Here is a 17,727-nt window from a genome sequence, read left to right as displayed (position 1 = left end):
TGACACCACCAGACACGGACGTTCGCCGAGAAGGGCTTTGAAGCGAGTTCAACCTGAACATGTCATCAAGCTCTGGGGTTAATCTGTAGTTGAAATAAGAAGAAAGCCATGAGAAACACCAGAGTGCGTCTAAGATTTTTATTGCCTGTCAGGTGTGCTCTTAGCACTCTCCATCCCTTTCTCTCGGGCAGCCCCGCACTCTGTACAAGCTCTTAGTTCAAATGGACCAGTAAAGGTTTCTTTGAGGAGCTCGGACACCTGGTCTGCCCTTAAAGAGGAAGGCTGGTTTGCACATGACTGGCACCACGACCAGAGGCCGGTACAGTCAGCCTCCTGTCCTCTGAGGAAGTCTCTCCAGGCTGAAGGCTAAGCAAACCCTCCCCCCACCTTGCTGCCACTCCCTCCAGGCCGGAGGCCCTTCACTGAACCTCAGTGGGAGACACCTGCAGGCTGGGGTCCTCACAGTTGTGGCAGGAAGAGCAGCCTCACGCCTCCCCACATTTCTGATTTCCTTTCTCCCTCGGACCCCAAGCTTTGTGGTGGCTTCGCCGGCCAAGAGGGGGTGTGTCCTCTCTGCGTCCTCCCAGCCTTGGGCATCAGCTGGCCGGACGCCCCGCCAGTCCCACACGCCAGTCACCGCAAAGAACCTTACTCGCTGCCAACCCCGGGGTGGGGACAGGACCCTCCTTCGTCTCTCCTCTGGGGTGGCCACGTCTCGCGCGCTGCCCTCTGGATGCTGCCGGCGTGCGTGGCCGCCTGGAAGTGGCCTTTGTAGCAATAATGTCATCGCTGCCAAATCCCAAGGCCACGAAATGCGAGACTCACTTCCTGGGCTCGATGAGAAGCCAGGTTGGGATCACCTGTGACCGTTCATCCTTTTTGTCTCTCTAGGCCTGAAAGGGTGCACACCTGTGACTAGGCAGGTAAGTGGGAGAATGAGAAGTGGCCGTTTTAATGAGGGAGAAACTGAGGCTCAGAAGGAAAAACCCAAAACCAAAAAAACCCACAAGGTCACAGAACAAATCCGTTTCAGCAGCTGGACACTCAAATGGGCGCTCAGCCGCGGGGCCGCAGAACGTCTCCTTCCCCGCGGATGCGACCTCCCTGCGCCAGGAGTCCGCTCCCTGCTTCGCCGAGGCGGGGCCACTGAGCAGAGCGGGGAGACCTGGAGGCCTGGGTCCGGGGAGGAGGCTGCCCCGGCTCTCAGCCTGGCCTCCCCCAGCAGGCTCAGGGCGGGCAGAACCCAAGTCACTTGGTCTCCCTGGCGCAGACCCAGGGTCTGGGGGAGGCACAGTCCGAAGCCACGAACTTGCCTCCCTCCAGGCCCCCGCAGTTGAGATCCGGTTCTTGCTGGTCTTCCTCCGGGAGTCTGGGGAAGGGCGAGAGGAAGGGAAGGTACTCAGGCTGACGGGCCCTCCCAGCCCTTGTGCCCGCTGCCTGGGTACCGCTGGGATCGCTGCATGGAGCCCGGGGGGTCTGGAAAGAGCTCTGAGGCAGGAGTTATGATGATGTGCCCCGCCTCTTGCCCCAGGGAGTCAGCTGTGTGGCCCTGGGCAAACCACCAAACCTCTCTGAGCAGCACTCCCCTTATCCATAGAACATGGTGACAGTCCTTCTTGGGTGAATGCGTGGGACCCAAACAAGGGATGGGGTGATGAGGACTAAATGAAACCAAGGGACATCCTAGGCTGGGGGTGGTGCAGGGGGGTGAACCTGGCGACACGTGGAGGGGAAGGCCTCCAGCCCCTTTGGCGCCTGCTGTGGTATCACGTGGGTCACCCTGGGGGCCCAATGCTAGCGTGTTGGGGACAGAGGGGCCGCCCACCCAGGCCCACGGTCACTCACAGCTGGGGTGGCAGAGGGGTCCCATCGATCCAGTGCCAGCCCTGGGGGCCTCGTCGGGCCCCCACCCAGGAGTACTTGGTGACTGGGTATCTGCTCAGGAAGTCCTGAGAGAGAGAAAAGCAGCTCGTCATTCTTCTCGGGCCACTGATACGGCTCACCTGGGGCTTCCGTCCCCCTACCCCATCCCCCATCCCAGGTTTCTGCAAGTTCCCAGTTCCACAAGCTAGAGAAGCGACTCATCCCTCCCCAAACACCAGGAATTGGGAAGCTGTATTAGGTGCTTGCTGGTTGACAGGCACTGTGCTCAGGACTGAGGACCAGAAATGGGGGCAATCCCATCTCAGCCCTCCCCAAGGGGAGACAGGACGTGATCGCCCATCCCCACGAGCAATGCATGATGGGTACTGAGCGGACAGAGAAACGAGGCAGCTCAGAGAAGAGGGGGTGAAGGGCATGAGCAAAGCTGGGAGCCTACAAAGCAATCCAGGTGACAAACAGCAAGTAGCCTCACTGGGCAGGAGAAGAGCGCTAGGGTTGATTAGGCTGCAGAGACGGCCAGGGAGCAGATGGTCAACAATGCAGTCGCCAGCAAGAGCATAAACTACATTGCATTCATTCCGGAAGTATTATGAAGACCATTCAAAATAAGGGTATGAAGTCCCTGGGGCAACATGGGGAAAAGTCATAGTACATGAAGGGTTACAGTAAGTGAAAAAGCTGAAGTAAAGTTGTGGCATGGACTTCCCTGGTGGCGCAGTGGTTAAGAATCCGCCTGCCAATGCAGGAGACACGGGTTCGATCCCTGGCCTGGGAAGATCCCACATGCCACGGAGCAACTAAGCCCGTGCGCCACAACTACTGAGCCTGCGCTCTAGAGCCCGTGAGCCACAATTATTGAGCCCATGTGCCACAGCTACTGAAGCCCACGCACCTAGAGCCTGTGCTCCACAACAAGAGAAGCCACTGCAATGAGAAGCCCACGCACCACAATGAAGAGGAGTCCCCACTCGCCGCAACTAGAGAAAGCCCGCGTGCAGCAACGAAGACCCAACGCAGCCAAAAATAAATAAAAATAAAATAAATAAATTTATTTAAATAAATAAATAAATAAAAATAAAGTTGTGGCATGATTATAAGAATGAAAAAATGTGTACGCACATGGGCGCAGACACACGAGAAACAACAAAAAGCAAAACAAGTATGTTAGAGAGCTAGCGGAGATGCTTTTTTCTTTTAAATAATTGTCCCCAGCGTCATGTTATTTTTAGTAATGAATTAAAGCAAAAAATTGTATTTAAAAAGTTTCAACTTGGAAAAAGATGTTTCAATATTGTAAGTCCTGGTGCAGGGGACTGGTGGATAGAGGTGGGGACAGTGGTCCACACCAGCCCAGTCTTTCCAGAACATAATCTGTGCTACAAAAAAAGAGTGGCAACACAGTTCCTATTGCTCGGACGGGTAATTCCACTTTGGGGAAGAAATCCAAGTACATAAAGGGGAGAAAATGAACTTTCGCAAAATTATCACACTGCTCTTTGTAAAGAAAAAATGGAAACCACCCAAATGCTCTGCAGTCAGGAAATAACTAGGCAGATTCTGGGACATCAACATGATGGAAACTCACAGAGCTGTTAAAGATGGTGAGCACACGGAAGATGCAGTTACGCAAGGAAACGTAGATACAAAACCACGCCGAGTGGAAAAAAGCAGACCATGCCAGCGAGCCCACGCCGAGCAGCACACATTCGCGTTAGTGACGAGAAGCGACATAAATCTGATGTATGTTCAGTTCTTCCCTAGGAAAGTGTTTATGTTGACAGAGACAAAACCTCTATACTCAACCCTGGGGATGAGAAAGCAAGCACCACGTGATGCCCATCCCCTTGGTGACACTCCTATTTGTCCTTGAGGTCTCAGTTTAAAGGTCACTTCCTGTAGGGACACCATTCTGACCCCCTCCCCTGGGCTGCCACAACCTTCACAGTTTAGAGCATGGTGTGTGGCATTTGGCTGGCTGGCTTCCTTGTCAGTTTTCTGTATCAGACAGTGAACTTGGTGAGCGCCGGGTGCCTGCCCTATTCACCACTGACCACGACAGCCCAGCACATAGTAGACCAGCTCAACAAAACTGGCCCCCCTCCCCTGTGTCACTGCCAATAACCAGCAAGGGCCACAGGTAACAATCGGGCTGTCAGGCCAGCCCTGCTCCCAGAGGTGTTGGTGCAGACGTTCAAGAGAACATCAGCTGGTCAACAGCTGGGAGAAGAGCCAGAAGGAACTTCCAGACTGAAGGGTGCCAACCTTACCCCTTCTGAAATCCCAAAGGCCAGACTGCATCAGGCGCACGTACAGCCTCTCCTGGGCTGGTCGTTTCCTCTCTGGCTGGACTCCACAGGCTGGGGCCCTTGGGCAGGGTTGGGTGGGAGCTTTGGAAGGGATGAGAAGGAACCTGGGCTGGGTTTGAGCTGCGAGTCAGAGGGCACAGCAGCTCAAAGCATCTCACTGCCGTGGCTGCAGCAGACTCGGGGCTCCTGCTGGCCAGCCCCGACCTCCTGGCAGCAATCAGCTGCCTGATCGGGAAGACACACCAGAGCTTGGAGCTCCTCCCAGGGCCGAGAAGGGGGCTATCACTGCAGAGTAGAGCTTTGGGGCTAGGCCACCCCATATTCAAATTCTGGTCCTGTGACTTGCAAGCTAAGTGACCCTAGTTAAGTTACCCGATCTTTCAGAGCTTCAGCGTGGTCCTCTGTAAAACGGGGAGATGTTTTGTGCACACAGCCAAGGGCATGTAGTACACACTCACTAAATGAGGCGCCTCCAGTCCGTTGGATGGTGTACAAAGCTTCGTGTCCGACTCCAACATATGTGACCTCATTTGATGCCTTGGCATTGCCAAGGTGATCCTTCCCTTCTCTCTGTCCTAGCCCCAGGCCATGTGGCTCTCCCTCTGGGCCTCCTGGTGACAGGAGCCATGGCCTGTCCCCACCCAGCTCCACCCACTCCATTCCGTCTTTTTCCTTGCAGCTCAGACACCATTAACCTGTTCCCATTGTTAGCAAGAATTATGGTGTGGGAAAAGCATTGCCTGGAGATATAAGTAAATTCTAGAAACTTCTGTGTAATTTATGGCTCAAAGGACTGCTCCGTAATGGCACAGGTATCTGGGGCCTCCATCTACTCCAGCTGGTGCATCTCCAACTTTGCCACCAACGTGGGGGGAGGGGAATGTGATCCTGAGCAGAATTTACCTGAACTCTCATATTTTACGTATTAAAATTAAGGTAAATTGTTTTCCATCCTTTCATACATTTCTTTTTAAAAAACTGTGGTAGGGCTTCCCTGGTGGCGCAGTGGTTGAGAGTCCACCTGCCGATGCAGGGGACACGGGTTCATGCCCCGGTCTGGGAAGATCCCACATGCCGCGGAGCGGCTGGGCCCGTGAGCCATGGCCGCTGAGCCTGCGCGTCCGGAGCCTGTGCTCCGCAACGGGAGAGGCCACAGCAGTGAGAGGCCCGCGTACCGCAAAAAAAAAAAAAAAAAAAAAGTAAAAAACTGTGGTAAAATATATATATAAAGTTTACCATTTCAACCATTTTTAAGTGTATAATTCAGTGGCGCTAGGTTCATTCGCACTGTTGTGGGACTATCGCCCACCCCCATCTCCAAAACTTTTTCATCTTCCCCAACTGAAACTTTGCACCCACCATACAACTCCCATTTCCCCCTCCCCTTGGCAACCACCATTCTACTTTCTGCCTTCAAACATTTCTGCTTTAATATTTAAATGTTTTAAACTACTTAATTTTCTGAATCCTGGTATTTATTCGTGTTTCCATCTTTCCGCACTCAAAACGTGGCTTACAGTCAATGTGTACATTTCAGGACGCTTCTTCCTTCCCCGACCCTGCAAAACAAAGCTGACCTTAAAGCAATGGCCAGTGAGTCTAATGACTGACGGCACAGAGGCACTGAAACTCGCTCCTTTCCTCTAACCTCTGCGGAGGACGAGACATGTCTATCCTGGGGCTGCGTGTCCTACTGGCGCCTTGGCGTGTCCCTGGGGTCTCGCATCCCAGCTCGTGGAGCCTGGCCTCTGCCAGCGGCCCAGCCCCTCTGCCAGCGGCCAGCCTGTCCTCCGCTGCTCTTCCCCATACCTGCCTTGGTGCCTCCTGCAGCTTCTGGCCCTTGTCCAGAACTCAGCAGGACTCCAGAGCTCCACAGTCGTCATATTCTGGATTTCAACTGCCTGAGACCCAAATCTTCACTTTGGTCTTTTTGCAAGGGGCTTTTTGGAAGCTCCTTTTTGGAAAAAGCTTATCCAAACTTTGTGATATATTTTCTGAATATATACTTGTGTTACAAATGATTGATCCTGTTTGCTTAGTTTTAAAAGAATTCAAGCTCCGTTTGCGATGTGGGTAGTTCGGCTCATCTCCCCTCTTTGAGGACCCCCAGCCACAGGGAGGCCATTTGTTCAGCCGATGTCCGAGGTCATGGTGGACTGAACCTGTCTGATGAGAGGCCCGAGGGCAGGGAACTTTTACTTCACCAGTTTTCTGATGACACTTGCTGTGCTCAGTGGGTCTGACTCAGGAGATGGGCCGCTAAGTCCCTGCCCAGCTCGCCCCCCTCGTCGGGTCCAGGCAGAGACTCTCTAGGGACTCACCAAGTTCCCACTGGCCTTCATTTTGTAGATGCAACCAGGCTGGGTTGGGCAGAAAACATTATATTCTGATCTCTTGCCTCCATGGGCTACCATTACTCTAGTATTTCCCCCTAATCATAGTGCATACTATTTGTAGGACATTTAGACAATTTAAAAAAGCTTTAAAGAAGAAGGAAAATAATCGCTCGTAATCTTGACTCCAGTGATAACCGCTATTAATATACTTCCTTTCAGTATGTTTTCTTTGCATATATATTTACCATATTGGGATCACACGTGACTTTTTTCAATCTACATTGTATCTTTTTCATTTCCCCATGTTTTTTGGAAAAATGTGTTATTCCTGGTAATAAAATAATCCATGTTCATGTAAAACATTTTCTCCAGCAGATTTTTATATCCACTTCATGAGAACTCTCCCAGAGAAAAGAAAACTACAGAAGCTGCCTTCCCTGCAGTGTGGGGTGGAATACCTTTGATTTTAGGACTGGGCAGGAAATGAAATTTCATATGTGAGAAAATCTTAAGTAAAATTATCAACTCAAATACAGAAGTATTTTGGGAAGAAAAAAATCCTGGCTAAATAAACCTTATTACAAGAGGCCAAGCATTTTAAAAAAAATAATAATAACCACAAGATTAAAGGAGGAAACATAAAAGATATTACCATCTTAATGTATGCAAAAAAATCCAATGAAATTAGACTCATTCATGCTTAAAACTCTTAGTAAAACAGGAACAGAAGGGAACTTCCTTAAATAATAACATAAGGGGGAAAAAAGGATATAAGAATGGGAGGAGATAACAGCAGATGAGAAATGTCGACAAAATTTTGGAAGCTGGACAACACTGATTGGCCTAGCAGACCCAAGAAAGCCTAGTGATTTTTCAAGGAAAGGGTGGAGTGGGAGGAAGCTGAGAAACATGCTAATTTGTATTGAGAAGCCCCAAAGTGCTCAAATATTAGAGGCAAGGTATAGGAAAATGCCAAGGCACAGAATAAAAAGCACTTGCATAAAAGCAGAGATAATGCAGGGAGCAGAAGAAAACTTCCAAAACACTATAATTAGTATTTACAGTAAGATAAGAGAAGATGCTTCATCCTTGAAACAGGAACAGGACACCATACAAAAGGAACATTTGAAGAACCAAAAAGAGTTCTTAAAATTACAAATAAGGCAGCAGAAATAAAAATGAAGAAAAAGACCCACAAAGGACTATTATTGTTAAATTTCAGAACACTGAATAAGAACAAAGGTGAAGACCCTGAAAATTTCCAGAGTTTGGGGTAGGGGGGCTGGTAAGAGTCACATACAAAGGGTTGGGAATCAGCGTGAATGAGACTTCTTAGTGGTCGGACTAAAAGGTGGAAGGCAATGGAGCAAAATCTGCACAATTCTGGAGCTAAACTATTTCCAACTTAGAAATCTGTACCCAGCCAAGCTATCAATCAAATGAGAGGTTAGAATAAAAGTATCTTTAGACATGAAAGATCTCAAATGTCTTCCAGCAAACTTATACAGGGTGTGCTTTACCAAGAAAAGACATGGAATCTAGGAAACGGGATCTCACACAGGAAAGAGGCAAAGGTATGTTGAGGATGAAGGTAAAAAGAAATTCCAAGTCAATAGCTGGGTAGCAGGCCTCGTGAGCAGCCAGTCCAGACTGAAGCAGGAGACAGAGGATTCCAGGAGGCTGTCTGTCCATCTCCTGAACTAGTTTTTAGTTTCCGGTTTTTTTTTTTTTCTGGTCCACGCTGCCCTGCCCACCTTGACCTTCAATCACATATTCCTGTCATATATAACCAGAGCATCGTGCACCTTCCCTTCATAGCATAGATCAATATAGTAATTAAACATCTATTTCTATGAGTTCCAGATTACTCTCTGCCTCACTCGCTGCTCTTAGTCACGTGAAGGTGGAGGCTGTGCTCTCGTGGCTCTTCATGGGATCCCCAGTGCCAAACGCAGTGTAGGTGCTCAGTAAATGTTTATTAAGGCACTGACTGAAAGAATGGTGCTTTTTCATGCATATTAGAACAGCTAATATAAATTCTTGGCACCTGCCCTAAGTTAGATAAAATTAAGCCAAGGTTTGGATCCAGTTTATAGGTCCTTTTTTGTAGCCACTCTCAGACCCACTGACTGGATTATTATTCAGCAAATATTCACTCCTCCCCCTCCACCCCCAGGGTGGGAGTGGGGCATGGACTATACTACCCTGTCCCTTTGATGTTGGGCTTGGCCATGTTATTTGCTTTGCCCAACGGAATGTTAGCACATATGACATGAGAAGTTCTCAGTTCTTGCCCTCCTGCCATTTTTCTTACAAAGAGTTTCTCTCAAGAAGAAGGACGAGAGATTCATGGAGCAAACACAAGCCCAATCCATGGGCTCAAGCCAAGTGCAGCCAATCCCGAAGCTGAGCTGTCCTGCCAGACTCAGCCCAAATTAGCCCATCCATGGGCCTCCCACAGACCAGCGATCAAGAGAGAGATGCCTATTGTCTTAAGTCACTGACTTTTGGGGTGATTTGTTACCCAGTATTATTATAGCAATACCTGACTGGAATACCCACTAAATGTAATTTATTTTCCAGACTACCTCTCAGAGGGTACACGTGTGTCTCTCCCACAGACCGGCCAGCACAGACTTGTTCCTGAGCTCACTGTTAAGTGCTTGGTCACCAGGTTGGATGGGAGCATCTCCGCTCCAGCCCTCCCCAGCTCCACTTCCACTTCTTAGAATGAAGAGCAAACTGAACATCTTGGAGACCTGATGTCTGGTCCTCCTGCATGTCACTTTATTTCTCCAGGCCTTGGTGACTTTTTCTATAACATAGAGTTGGACTAGATCTTTGAGGTTCCTTCTAGTACTGAGAATCTAATCCGTAATGATAACCACGCCCCTCTCCTGCCCACCTCCCCCCCTCCTCACCTGGGTGTGTCTCAGCAGGGGGAGGGTAGCATGGTGGGCTGAGCAGAAAGCCTGGCTGGCCTCCCAGGCCTCAGCTTCGGCAGAGAGGTAGTAGCAGTGCTCCATGGACCACATCCAGCCCTGGGGGCATGGCTGGCACCTGGCCCCTGCAGCACAGAGACCACCAGTGAGTGCAGGGTAAACTGTACAGAGCTGAATGTGTGGATGTTCAAAAATCGGGGGGGGGGGCGGGGGCGGACTTCCCTGGTGGCGCAGTGGTTAAGAATCCGCCTGCCAATGCAGGGGACACACGTTCGAGCCCTGGGCCGGAAAGATCCCACATGCCGCGGAGCAACTAAGCCCGTGCGCCACAACTACTGAGCCTGTGCTCTAGAGCCTGCGAGCCACAACTACTGAGCCCACGTGCCACAACTACTGAAGCCCGCTCGCCTAGAGCCCATGCTCCACAACAAGAGAAGCCACCGCGATGAGAAGCCCGTGCACTGCAACAAAGAGTAGCCCCCGTTCGCCGCAACTAGAGAAAGCCCACGTGCAGCAATGAAGACCCAACGCAGCCAAAAATAAATTAAAAAAAAAAAAATCAGGGGGCAAATCTGGAGGCATGGAACTGGCAAGCCTTGGAGGGGTAAGCAAGGAGGGCAGGCCCTGGGAAGGCTGCACAGCTTGTGCACAAGGCCTCTCCAAGTGCAGGCTGTGTCCACAGAAGGAAGGGGCTCTTCTCCCTTACCTCTGCTCACCGAGCCCTGTGTCTTCACGCTGCATCTGCGTGGGGGGCGTGTCTTTTTCTAATTCTCACAAAGGAGCTAGAAGGACTAGACACCCTGCTGGGGGAGCAGGGGAGGAGAGGGGGAGGAGAGGGGACGGGGAGGTCCCATACCTGCTCTCGAGGCCAGGGCCACAATGGCCACCGTAGACACCGCCAGGAGCACGGCCATGACTGCCAGGGCCCAGCGCAGGGACCTCATGTACATGGGCAGCCCTGCGGGAGGGGAGGGGACAACCAGGAGACACAGGTTAGGAGATGGTCCCAACTCAGGACCATGCTGACTCCTATACCATCAACATGCCCACCTCATCGCCCACCCTCAGGCCCAAGACACCAGGATAATCCACTGAATTTGGGTCCAAACCTCATACCTCGGAGAAAACTGCTAGAAGATATTCCACTTCTTAAATAACTAGAAGACGTAAGATTCTCTTCAAGAAAGAAAGTGGCTAAGAACCATGTATTGAGCATCTGATGTGCATTAGACATAGGGCACAAATAGCTCCAAGGATGGGGCAAGGGCCCCGCACTCAGGGAGCTAACGGGACAGGCAAAGGTAGCAGGAGATCAAACTCCACACAAGAGAGGAACGAAGGCTAGGTTCAGAGTTCGACAGACCCCCAAATTCAAGTTCGAGTCCTGACTCTATGGGCCCCTCAAGTGTTCTTGGTGGTTTTCCTTTTAACATTGGAATCACATCTGCCTCTTCTATCTCTCCAGGTCACTGGAGGCCACTAACGAAGCTTCACACAGAGAGCGCCTTTCGGGCTGCAGAGCGCTAGACAGATGTGAGTTGTCAGCTGCCCAAGGACCCAGGGGACCAGATGGCTGGAACGAGGCTGTGGAGGGGAAAGGAAGACAGGAGGACACTCCAGGTGGGAGGAAGGGTGCAAAGGCTCAGAGACAGAACATGTTCAGGGACTTCCCTGGCAGTCCCGAGGTTAGGACTCTGTGCTTCCACTGCTGGGGGCCCAGGTTCGATCCTGGTCGGGGAACCAAGATCCTGCAAGCTGTGCTGCGTGGCCAGAAAAAAAAAAAAGAACACATTCCGATGCCACATCCTGCCCTGTAGATGGAGTAACCAGGGAAGTCAGAGGGGAAAACTCGAGGAGTAGAACATAGTAAATGCTTAATCACAGCCAGAATTATAAGCAGCTTTCCACCTGGAAAGACACACCCATCTGAAGTAACTGAGCACTCAGAACTTGACCTCTGCCACGACTCAGGCGTGAAATCAATCAGAGCAAACACCTCGCTGCAAGGGGCCCAGGACCCACCCAAATCTTGGGGATGAGGGTCAGGAATGCCACATAATCAGTGTGAGGGTCCTAAGAACTCAATCATTATACTTCCCGAAGCCTGAAACAGCAGGCGTTAGTCTGTGGCAAATATTTCATTACTTTGAAAAGAGTAATTCCATTTAAAAGACCGTGGACATTGTATATACCCACCACCCGATTTCCTGTTTGTATCTGGGATTGACATCTCCAGGGTCACACCCTCTGCTGCTTTTCTTCACTGCTCATCCCATCGTCATTGTCTACATTTCCACTACCTTTCCCACCCCACAACTGAAACACCTTCTGCTTCCTCCTAGTCAAATCCCATGGCTGGGGTGGAGCCAGGTTTTGTGCGACTTAGTTTATCCAATTGGGGCAGGGGGGCATCTTAAAAAATAAAATACAGGGACTTCCCTGGTGGTGCAGTGGTTAAGAATCCGCCTGCCAATGCAGGGAACACAGGTTTGAGCCCTGGTCCGGGAAAATCCCACATGCCGCAGAGCAACTAAGCCCGTGCGCCACGACTACTGAGCCTGCACTCTAGAGCCCGTGAGGCACAACTACTGAAGCCCACGTGCCACAACTACTGAGCCTGCGCTCTAGAGCCCTCGAGCCATAACTACCAAGCCCCCGTGCCACAACTACTGAGCCTGAGCTCTAGAGCCCGTGAGCCACAGCTACTGGAGCCTGCGTGTCACAACAACTGAAGCCCACACGCCTAGAGCCCGTGCTCCACAACAATAGAAGCCACCGCAATGAGAAGCCCACGCACCGCGACGAAGAGTAGCCCCCGCTCGCTGCAACCAGAGAAAGCCCGCGTGCAGCAACGAAGACCCAACGCAGCCAAAGATAAATAAATATATAAAATAAATTTATTAAAAAAAATAAAATACAAACTTCCAAATACAAAGTTCAGCACAGGGGTTCAAAGGGCTCCTGCCAGTGAGAGGCCTGCTTGTGTCACTGCCTCCAGGTCCATCTACTTCGGCCGGTGGCTCTGCTCTCCCGGCAGAGCCTGACCATGCTGGACATCACCTCTCCCAGCTCCACTTCCTCCAGGCACTGAGAGCATTCTTCCTCTGAATGTACCCCTCCTGGCACCATCCCAGACTGCCAGGCGCTTTTGTTTTCTCCTGCCCAGACTGAGGACTGCTGGAGGGCAGGGTCAGGATGGCCGTTTCCTCACATCTTCCACACCTGATGTGTTGAGTACAATGTGACAGGCGGCAGCAAGGCTGGACAACCACTGAGATCCAACTGCCGCTCCCCTTCCCCAGACGGGGATGGGACTAAGCGCTTCTGACATGTGCTTACACTCTGAGGTTAGTGCTACTCATTGAGTAACGATTTACAGAGCACTTAAGTGCCAGGTGCTGGAGATTCAGTGAAAGGCTAGACTGTCACCTGCCATGCCCCGCGCGGCTCAGAATCCAGGGGAGCATACTTACAAGAGGGACGCTGGAGCTGGGCAGCACAAGGGCCCGTGGAGCATGGAATAGGGACACCTGATCTTGCCTTGGGGACCAGAAGAGGTGACTCTGAACCAACACCTAAAGGGGAATAGTCTCCATTTGAGGATCCAGCTCTTCCCCAGTTTTATTTCTTTATTTTTTAAATTAATTATTATTTATTTATTTATTTGGTTGCACCGGGTCTTAGTTGTGGCAGGCGGGCTACTTAGTTGTGGCATGGGAACTCTCAGTGGCGGCACGCATGTGGGATCTAGTTCCCTGACCAGGGATTGAACCCAGGCCCACAGTCTTAACCAACCGTGCTACCAGGGAAGTCCCTCCCCCCCAGTTTTAGGCTCTCTGAAAAAGCCCATTTCTCTTCTGGGCTGAGGGGTCCCATATAGAACATTCCCTGAGTCCTTGATTCTTCAGTTTACACCTGGACAGCGCCTCTGGGACATCTGCCCCAAAAAGCAAGGGAAGAGACAAAGCAGTGACGTCTCCAACCCTCTCCACAGTGGTCTCCTCCCTCTTGGGTTCACAAGGAGGGGACATGAAACAGCTGGGTGGCAGCATTACCGCACTGGCCTGGGCAAGTCCCTGAGCCTGTGCCCTAGTGTGCCCTCTTCTTGTAACCAGCTTGATCTGGGCGGTAAAGGCCACCACAGGCAGAAACCACAATGCAGAGATCCTCATCCAAGCAGCCTCCCTCAGACCAAGCTTCAGCCAGGAACTTGAAAGTTCTTTAATCCCACACTTCCCAGAGAGGAAGCGCAAAGCATCAAGTGTCTGCATGCACCCTGCAGTATTTCCTGCCCGGCATCTCCCTCCCCTGACGTCATTCCTCTCCACACCCCCGGGTTACCTGCCTCATGTCCAGAGTATTGTTTCCACGTGGCAGCTCTCCCTAACCATCCAGTCCCAAAGTCTGCCTCTCCCCTGGACACTGGACACTGCTGACCACATCTTCCAGAAACTCTCTCCTTTTTCTGCTTCTCTGCATCCTGATTTTCTTCCTACCACCTACATTTTCCTTTCCCAGTCTGTGGCTGGCTCCTCTTCCTTTTTTTTTTTTTCCGGCTGTGCTACACAGCATGGAGGTGTGCAGGGGGTGCAGAGTCTTAACCACTGGACCGCCAGGGAAGCCTGGCTCCTCTCCCTTTAAATGACATCACTACCTGGAACTCCCAAATGTACCTGCTTATTTCTCCCACGCCTCTTCCCCCATTCTCCATTCTGCAAGGATAACCCAATCAATCCATCATTCAGCTACCCAGCTCAGCAACTCGGGAATCATCCCCACTCTTCCTGTTAGCGCATCTTCATCAGGGCAGTGGCCCCACTCTCTAATTCAACCTTTGAACACTCCCTCCCACCTCTGCCATAGATCAAACCTTCATCGGCTCTTGCGGAACTGGTGCTATCACCTCTTAAGGTCTCCCTTCCTTCAATTTCATGCCTGTCCTGACCTTCCTCCACAGTGCTGGCAGAGCTCACTTTCTAGAATAAAAATCCAACCATGTTACCTCCCCACGACTCACTTCCTTGAGTCCTCACTTCCTTATCATCCCACCCTTTTAGCCACAGACTCTCCTATTATTAATCTGATTAAAAAAAAGCTACAAACTTGGGCTTCCCTGGTGGTGCAGTGGTTAAGAATCCGCCTGCCAGTGCAGGGGACACGGGTTCGAGCCCTGGTCCAGGAAGATCCCACATGCCGCAGAGCAACTAAGCCCATGCGCCACAACTACTGAGTCTGCACTCTAGAGCCCGCGAGCCACAACTACTGAAGCCCACGTCACACAACTACTGAAGCCCGCGTGCCTAGAGCCCGTGGTCTGCAACAAGAGAAGCCACCGCAATGAGAAGCCTGCGCACCGCAACAAAGAGTAGCCTCCGCTTACCACAACTAGAGAAAGCCCGCACGCAGCAACGAAGACCAAACACAGCCAAAAGTAAATAAATAAAATAAACAAATTTATTTTTTAAAAAAAGCTACAGACTCATTGTGGTGGACAGAATAATGTCCTCCTAAAGAAGTCCACGTCTTAATCCTTGGAACCTGTGGATATGTTAGGTTACAAGGCACAGAGGAATTAAGGCTGCAGATGGAATTGAGGTTGCTTATCTGCTGACCTTGAGATGGGTAGACTATACCGAATTTCTGGGTGGGTCCAATGTCATCACAAGGGTCCTCATAAATGGAAGAGGGAGGCAAAAGGACAGGAGAGCCCCAGAGATGGCAGTGGAAAGGTTCAGCCTGACACTGGCTGGTTTTTCTCTTTTTTATTGGCTGCGTTGGGTCTTCGTTGCCGCGCACGGGCTTTCTCTAGTTGCAGAGAACAGGGGCTACTCTTCGTCGTGGTGCGTGGGCTTCTCATTGCGGTGGCTTCTCTTGTTGCGGAGCTCGGGCTCTAGGCGCGCGGCCTTCAGTAGTTGTGGCATGTGGGCTCAGTAGTTGCGGCTTGCAGGCTCAGGAGTGCTGGTGCACGGGCTTATTTGCTCCGCAGCATGTGGGATCTTCCCGGACCAGGGCCCGAACCCGTGTCCCCTGCATTGGCAGGCGGATTCTTAACCACTGCGCCATCAGGGAAGTCCTGGTTGGTTTTGAATATACAGAGGACCATGAGCTAAGGAACTCAATCGCCCTCAGAAGCTAGAAAAGGCAAGGAAACAATCATCTCCTAGGGCCCCCAGCAGGGATCACAGCCCTGCCATCTGGCCTTTAGTCTCTTGAGCCCATATCAGACTTCAGACTTACAGAACTGCAAGATAATAAATTAGTGCCATTTTAAGCCTCTAAGTTTGTGCCAATTTGTTACAGCAGCACCAGAAAACGATACACCTCTCGTGCAGAAAATGTGCTCACACCCAACTTTGCAAAAGTCCCCGCGTGATTAGAGCCCCTGAACTCTACCATGTCTAAGAACCCCTGGCATAGAGGCCCTCGGGGTTTGGAGCCTGTCTAGCTGACCGGTCTCCTCTCAACCGGTCAAGCTTTCAGCAGGTTGTCTGCTGGGGAGGCCTCTAGGCCCTCCAGCCAGAAGGCGCGCTACCACCCCCAACTCCTACTCAGCTTTCAGGGCTTTAGCTGCAGGAAGCTTTCCCATGCCCTCAAGTTCACCAGCCACTCCTTTCTGGTTCCTTGTCCAGGATTTTTGTATTTTTCAGGCTCTTTCTTCTTCCCTGCAAGTCGCCACCCGCCACGCGGCAACAAAAAAACTCACACACACCCTAGCACAGTCTGGCCCGAAGTCCCCACGCAGTAGCAGCAGTAGCTGCTGAATGGATGAGTGTTAGGGGTCAACTGGTCCTCAATATACGAGAGAGAAAAAAGGAGTCTGGACCTGCGAGAGATCGGCGAGCCGAAGCAAGGAGTCGGGAGACCGCGGTGCTGCCGGGCCGCCACCGCCGTCACGTGATCCTGAAAGACCTCCCCTCGCCTGGAATTCCTTCCACCTCTACTTCTCAAAGACGCTGCGCACACCAAGAGCGAACGGGAAAGTTCTTGGAGGGTCGGGGAGGGAGAATAGCGGTTTTATTCTTTTACTGCCAACAAGTTGGATTATAATTACGTAGATCAAAAGTTACCGACTCTACGCCAGAGAGGCCGGGTGGGGTTCCTCCGCCGCAGTGGCCCAACGCTGGGTGGGTAGCAGGCGGGCCTCACGTTCGTCGACCCCCACCCGAGAGCGCGGCTCCCGGCGCCCGCTTACCTACGAGCTTTATGACGCGGGACAGCTTCTTGTCGCCGTCCATCTCGGCGTGGAGCACGGCGTCCTCCTTGCAGCGGCAGCGGCACGTGGGGGAGCCCGGGGACTCCGCGCGCCCCTCGGCGGGACCGGCCCAACCCTCGGCGTCGAGGTCGCGCTCCGTCCGGGCTGCGGCCAGCGGCGTGCCACGGCCCCAGGTGCCTCCCGGAGACGGGGTCAGCCGCAGGAGCGGGTGCGCTGGGGAGGCGTGATGGGAGAAGGCCGGCGATTCCGGCACCGGGACGGTGAGGAAGCGCGTGGAGGGCGCCGGCGAGGGCGCGCAGCTGCTGCCGGCCGCGCCCACGGACTTCACGCGCACGTCCACCTGCAGTTCCATGGGGGCCCAGGCGCCCCGAGCCGGCTCACCGGGCGCGGCCCTGAGCATCTGCTCTGCCCCCGGCGTCTCGCCGTCCCGGGGCTGCTCAGCCGCGGCTGGGCCCGGCGACGGCAGCTCCGGGCTGGCCGACTCCTGACGGCGGAAGGCGCTGTAGCCCGGGCTGGATGGCAGCAACCGCAGGGGCCCGGGTCGAGGCGAGGGCAGCTTCTTCCCGCCCGACAGGTCCTGGCCCGCGCCCGCCTCCTCCTTCACTGCGGGAGCCACACTCGGGCTGCTCTCGGGACTCTCAGGGCGTCTTTCCTCCGCGGGGACCTGGGGCTGCTCCAGCTCCGGGACCCGGCTTCCCAAGGGCTCCATTGGGAACTCGGCTCCGTCTTGGTCTTCCTCCGACGCCGCCCGGGCTCCCTCCATTTTATACGCGGAGCAGCCGAGAGGTGCCGAGCGGGATGCACCCGGGCCCAGGTAGGGAGTTAGCTTCGCCTCCCGGGTCGGGACTGGTTCCGACGAGTCGCTCTAAACCGTCAAGCCACGCCCCTCTCCGTCGCCACACCCACTTCCTCCTCCGAGCCAAGGACCCGGCTGGGATTGGCTGTGGCTCGGGTTCTGTTGGCCACGCCCCTTCAGGCCCCGAGCCTCGCCTTTACTTGGCGAAGGAGAAGAGAGGGGCAGAAGGGTCTGGCTGAGGGGTTACCCA

General features: G+C 52.7%; 1 protein-coding gene across 1 annotated transcript; it reads right to left on the bottom strand.

Annotated features, from left to right (window-relative positions):
* Positions 1-1,113: 1,113 nt before the first annotated feature.
* KLRG2 (killer cell lectin like receptor G2) lies at positions 1,114-17,444 on the bottom strand. Its single transcript, XM_030853966.2, has 5 exons — positions 16,661-17,444; positions 10,325-10,426; positions 9,448-9,593; positions 1,846-1,949; positions 1,114-1,369 (listed from the first exon to the last, which is right to left on the bottom strand). The coding sequence occupies exons 1-5, from the start codon at positions 17,442-17,444 to the stop codon at positions 1,249-1,251; spliced, it is 1,257 nt and encodes a 418-aa protein (XP_030709826.2). The 3' UTR covers positions 1,114-1,248.
* Between the last annotated feature and the right edge of the window lie 283 nt (positions 17,445-17,727).

This window comes from Globicephala melas, chromosome 9 (assembly GCF_963455315.2).
Source record: "Globicephala melas chromosome 9, mGloMel1.2, whole genome shotgun sequence".
In the NCBI taxonomy this organism is placed as follows: domain Eukaryota; kingdom Metazoa; phylum Chordata; class Mammalia; order Artiodactyla; family Delphinidae; genus Globicephala; species Globicephala melas.
This window is presented reverse-complemented; position numbering and strand designations above follow the sequence as displayed.

Excerpts from the sequence above, each read along its gene's own strand:
- KLRG2 (XM_030853966.2), bottom strand. The coding sequence starts at position 17,444 with ATGGAGGGAGCCCGGGCGGCGTCGGAGGAAGACCAAGACGGAGCCGAG. Across the intron at positions 1,950-9,447 it reads CCCTGCTGAGACACACCCAG|GACTTCCTGAGCAGATACCC; the intron begins GTGAGGAGGGGG and ends TCTCTCTCTCAG. Across the intron at positions 1,370-1,845 it reads ACCCCTCTGCCACCCCAGCT|ACTCCCGGAGGAAGACCAGC; the intron begins GTGAGTGACCGT and ends GCCCTTCCCCAG.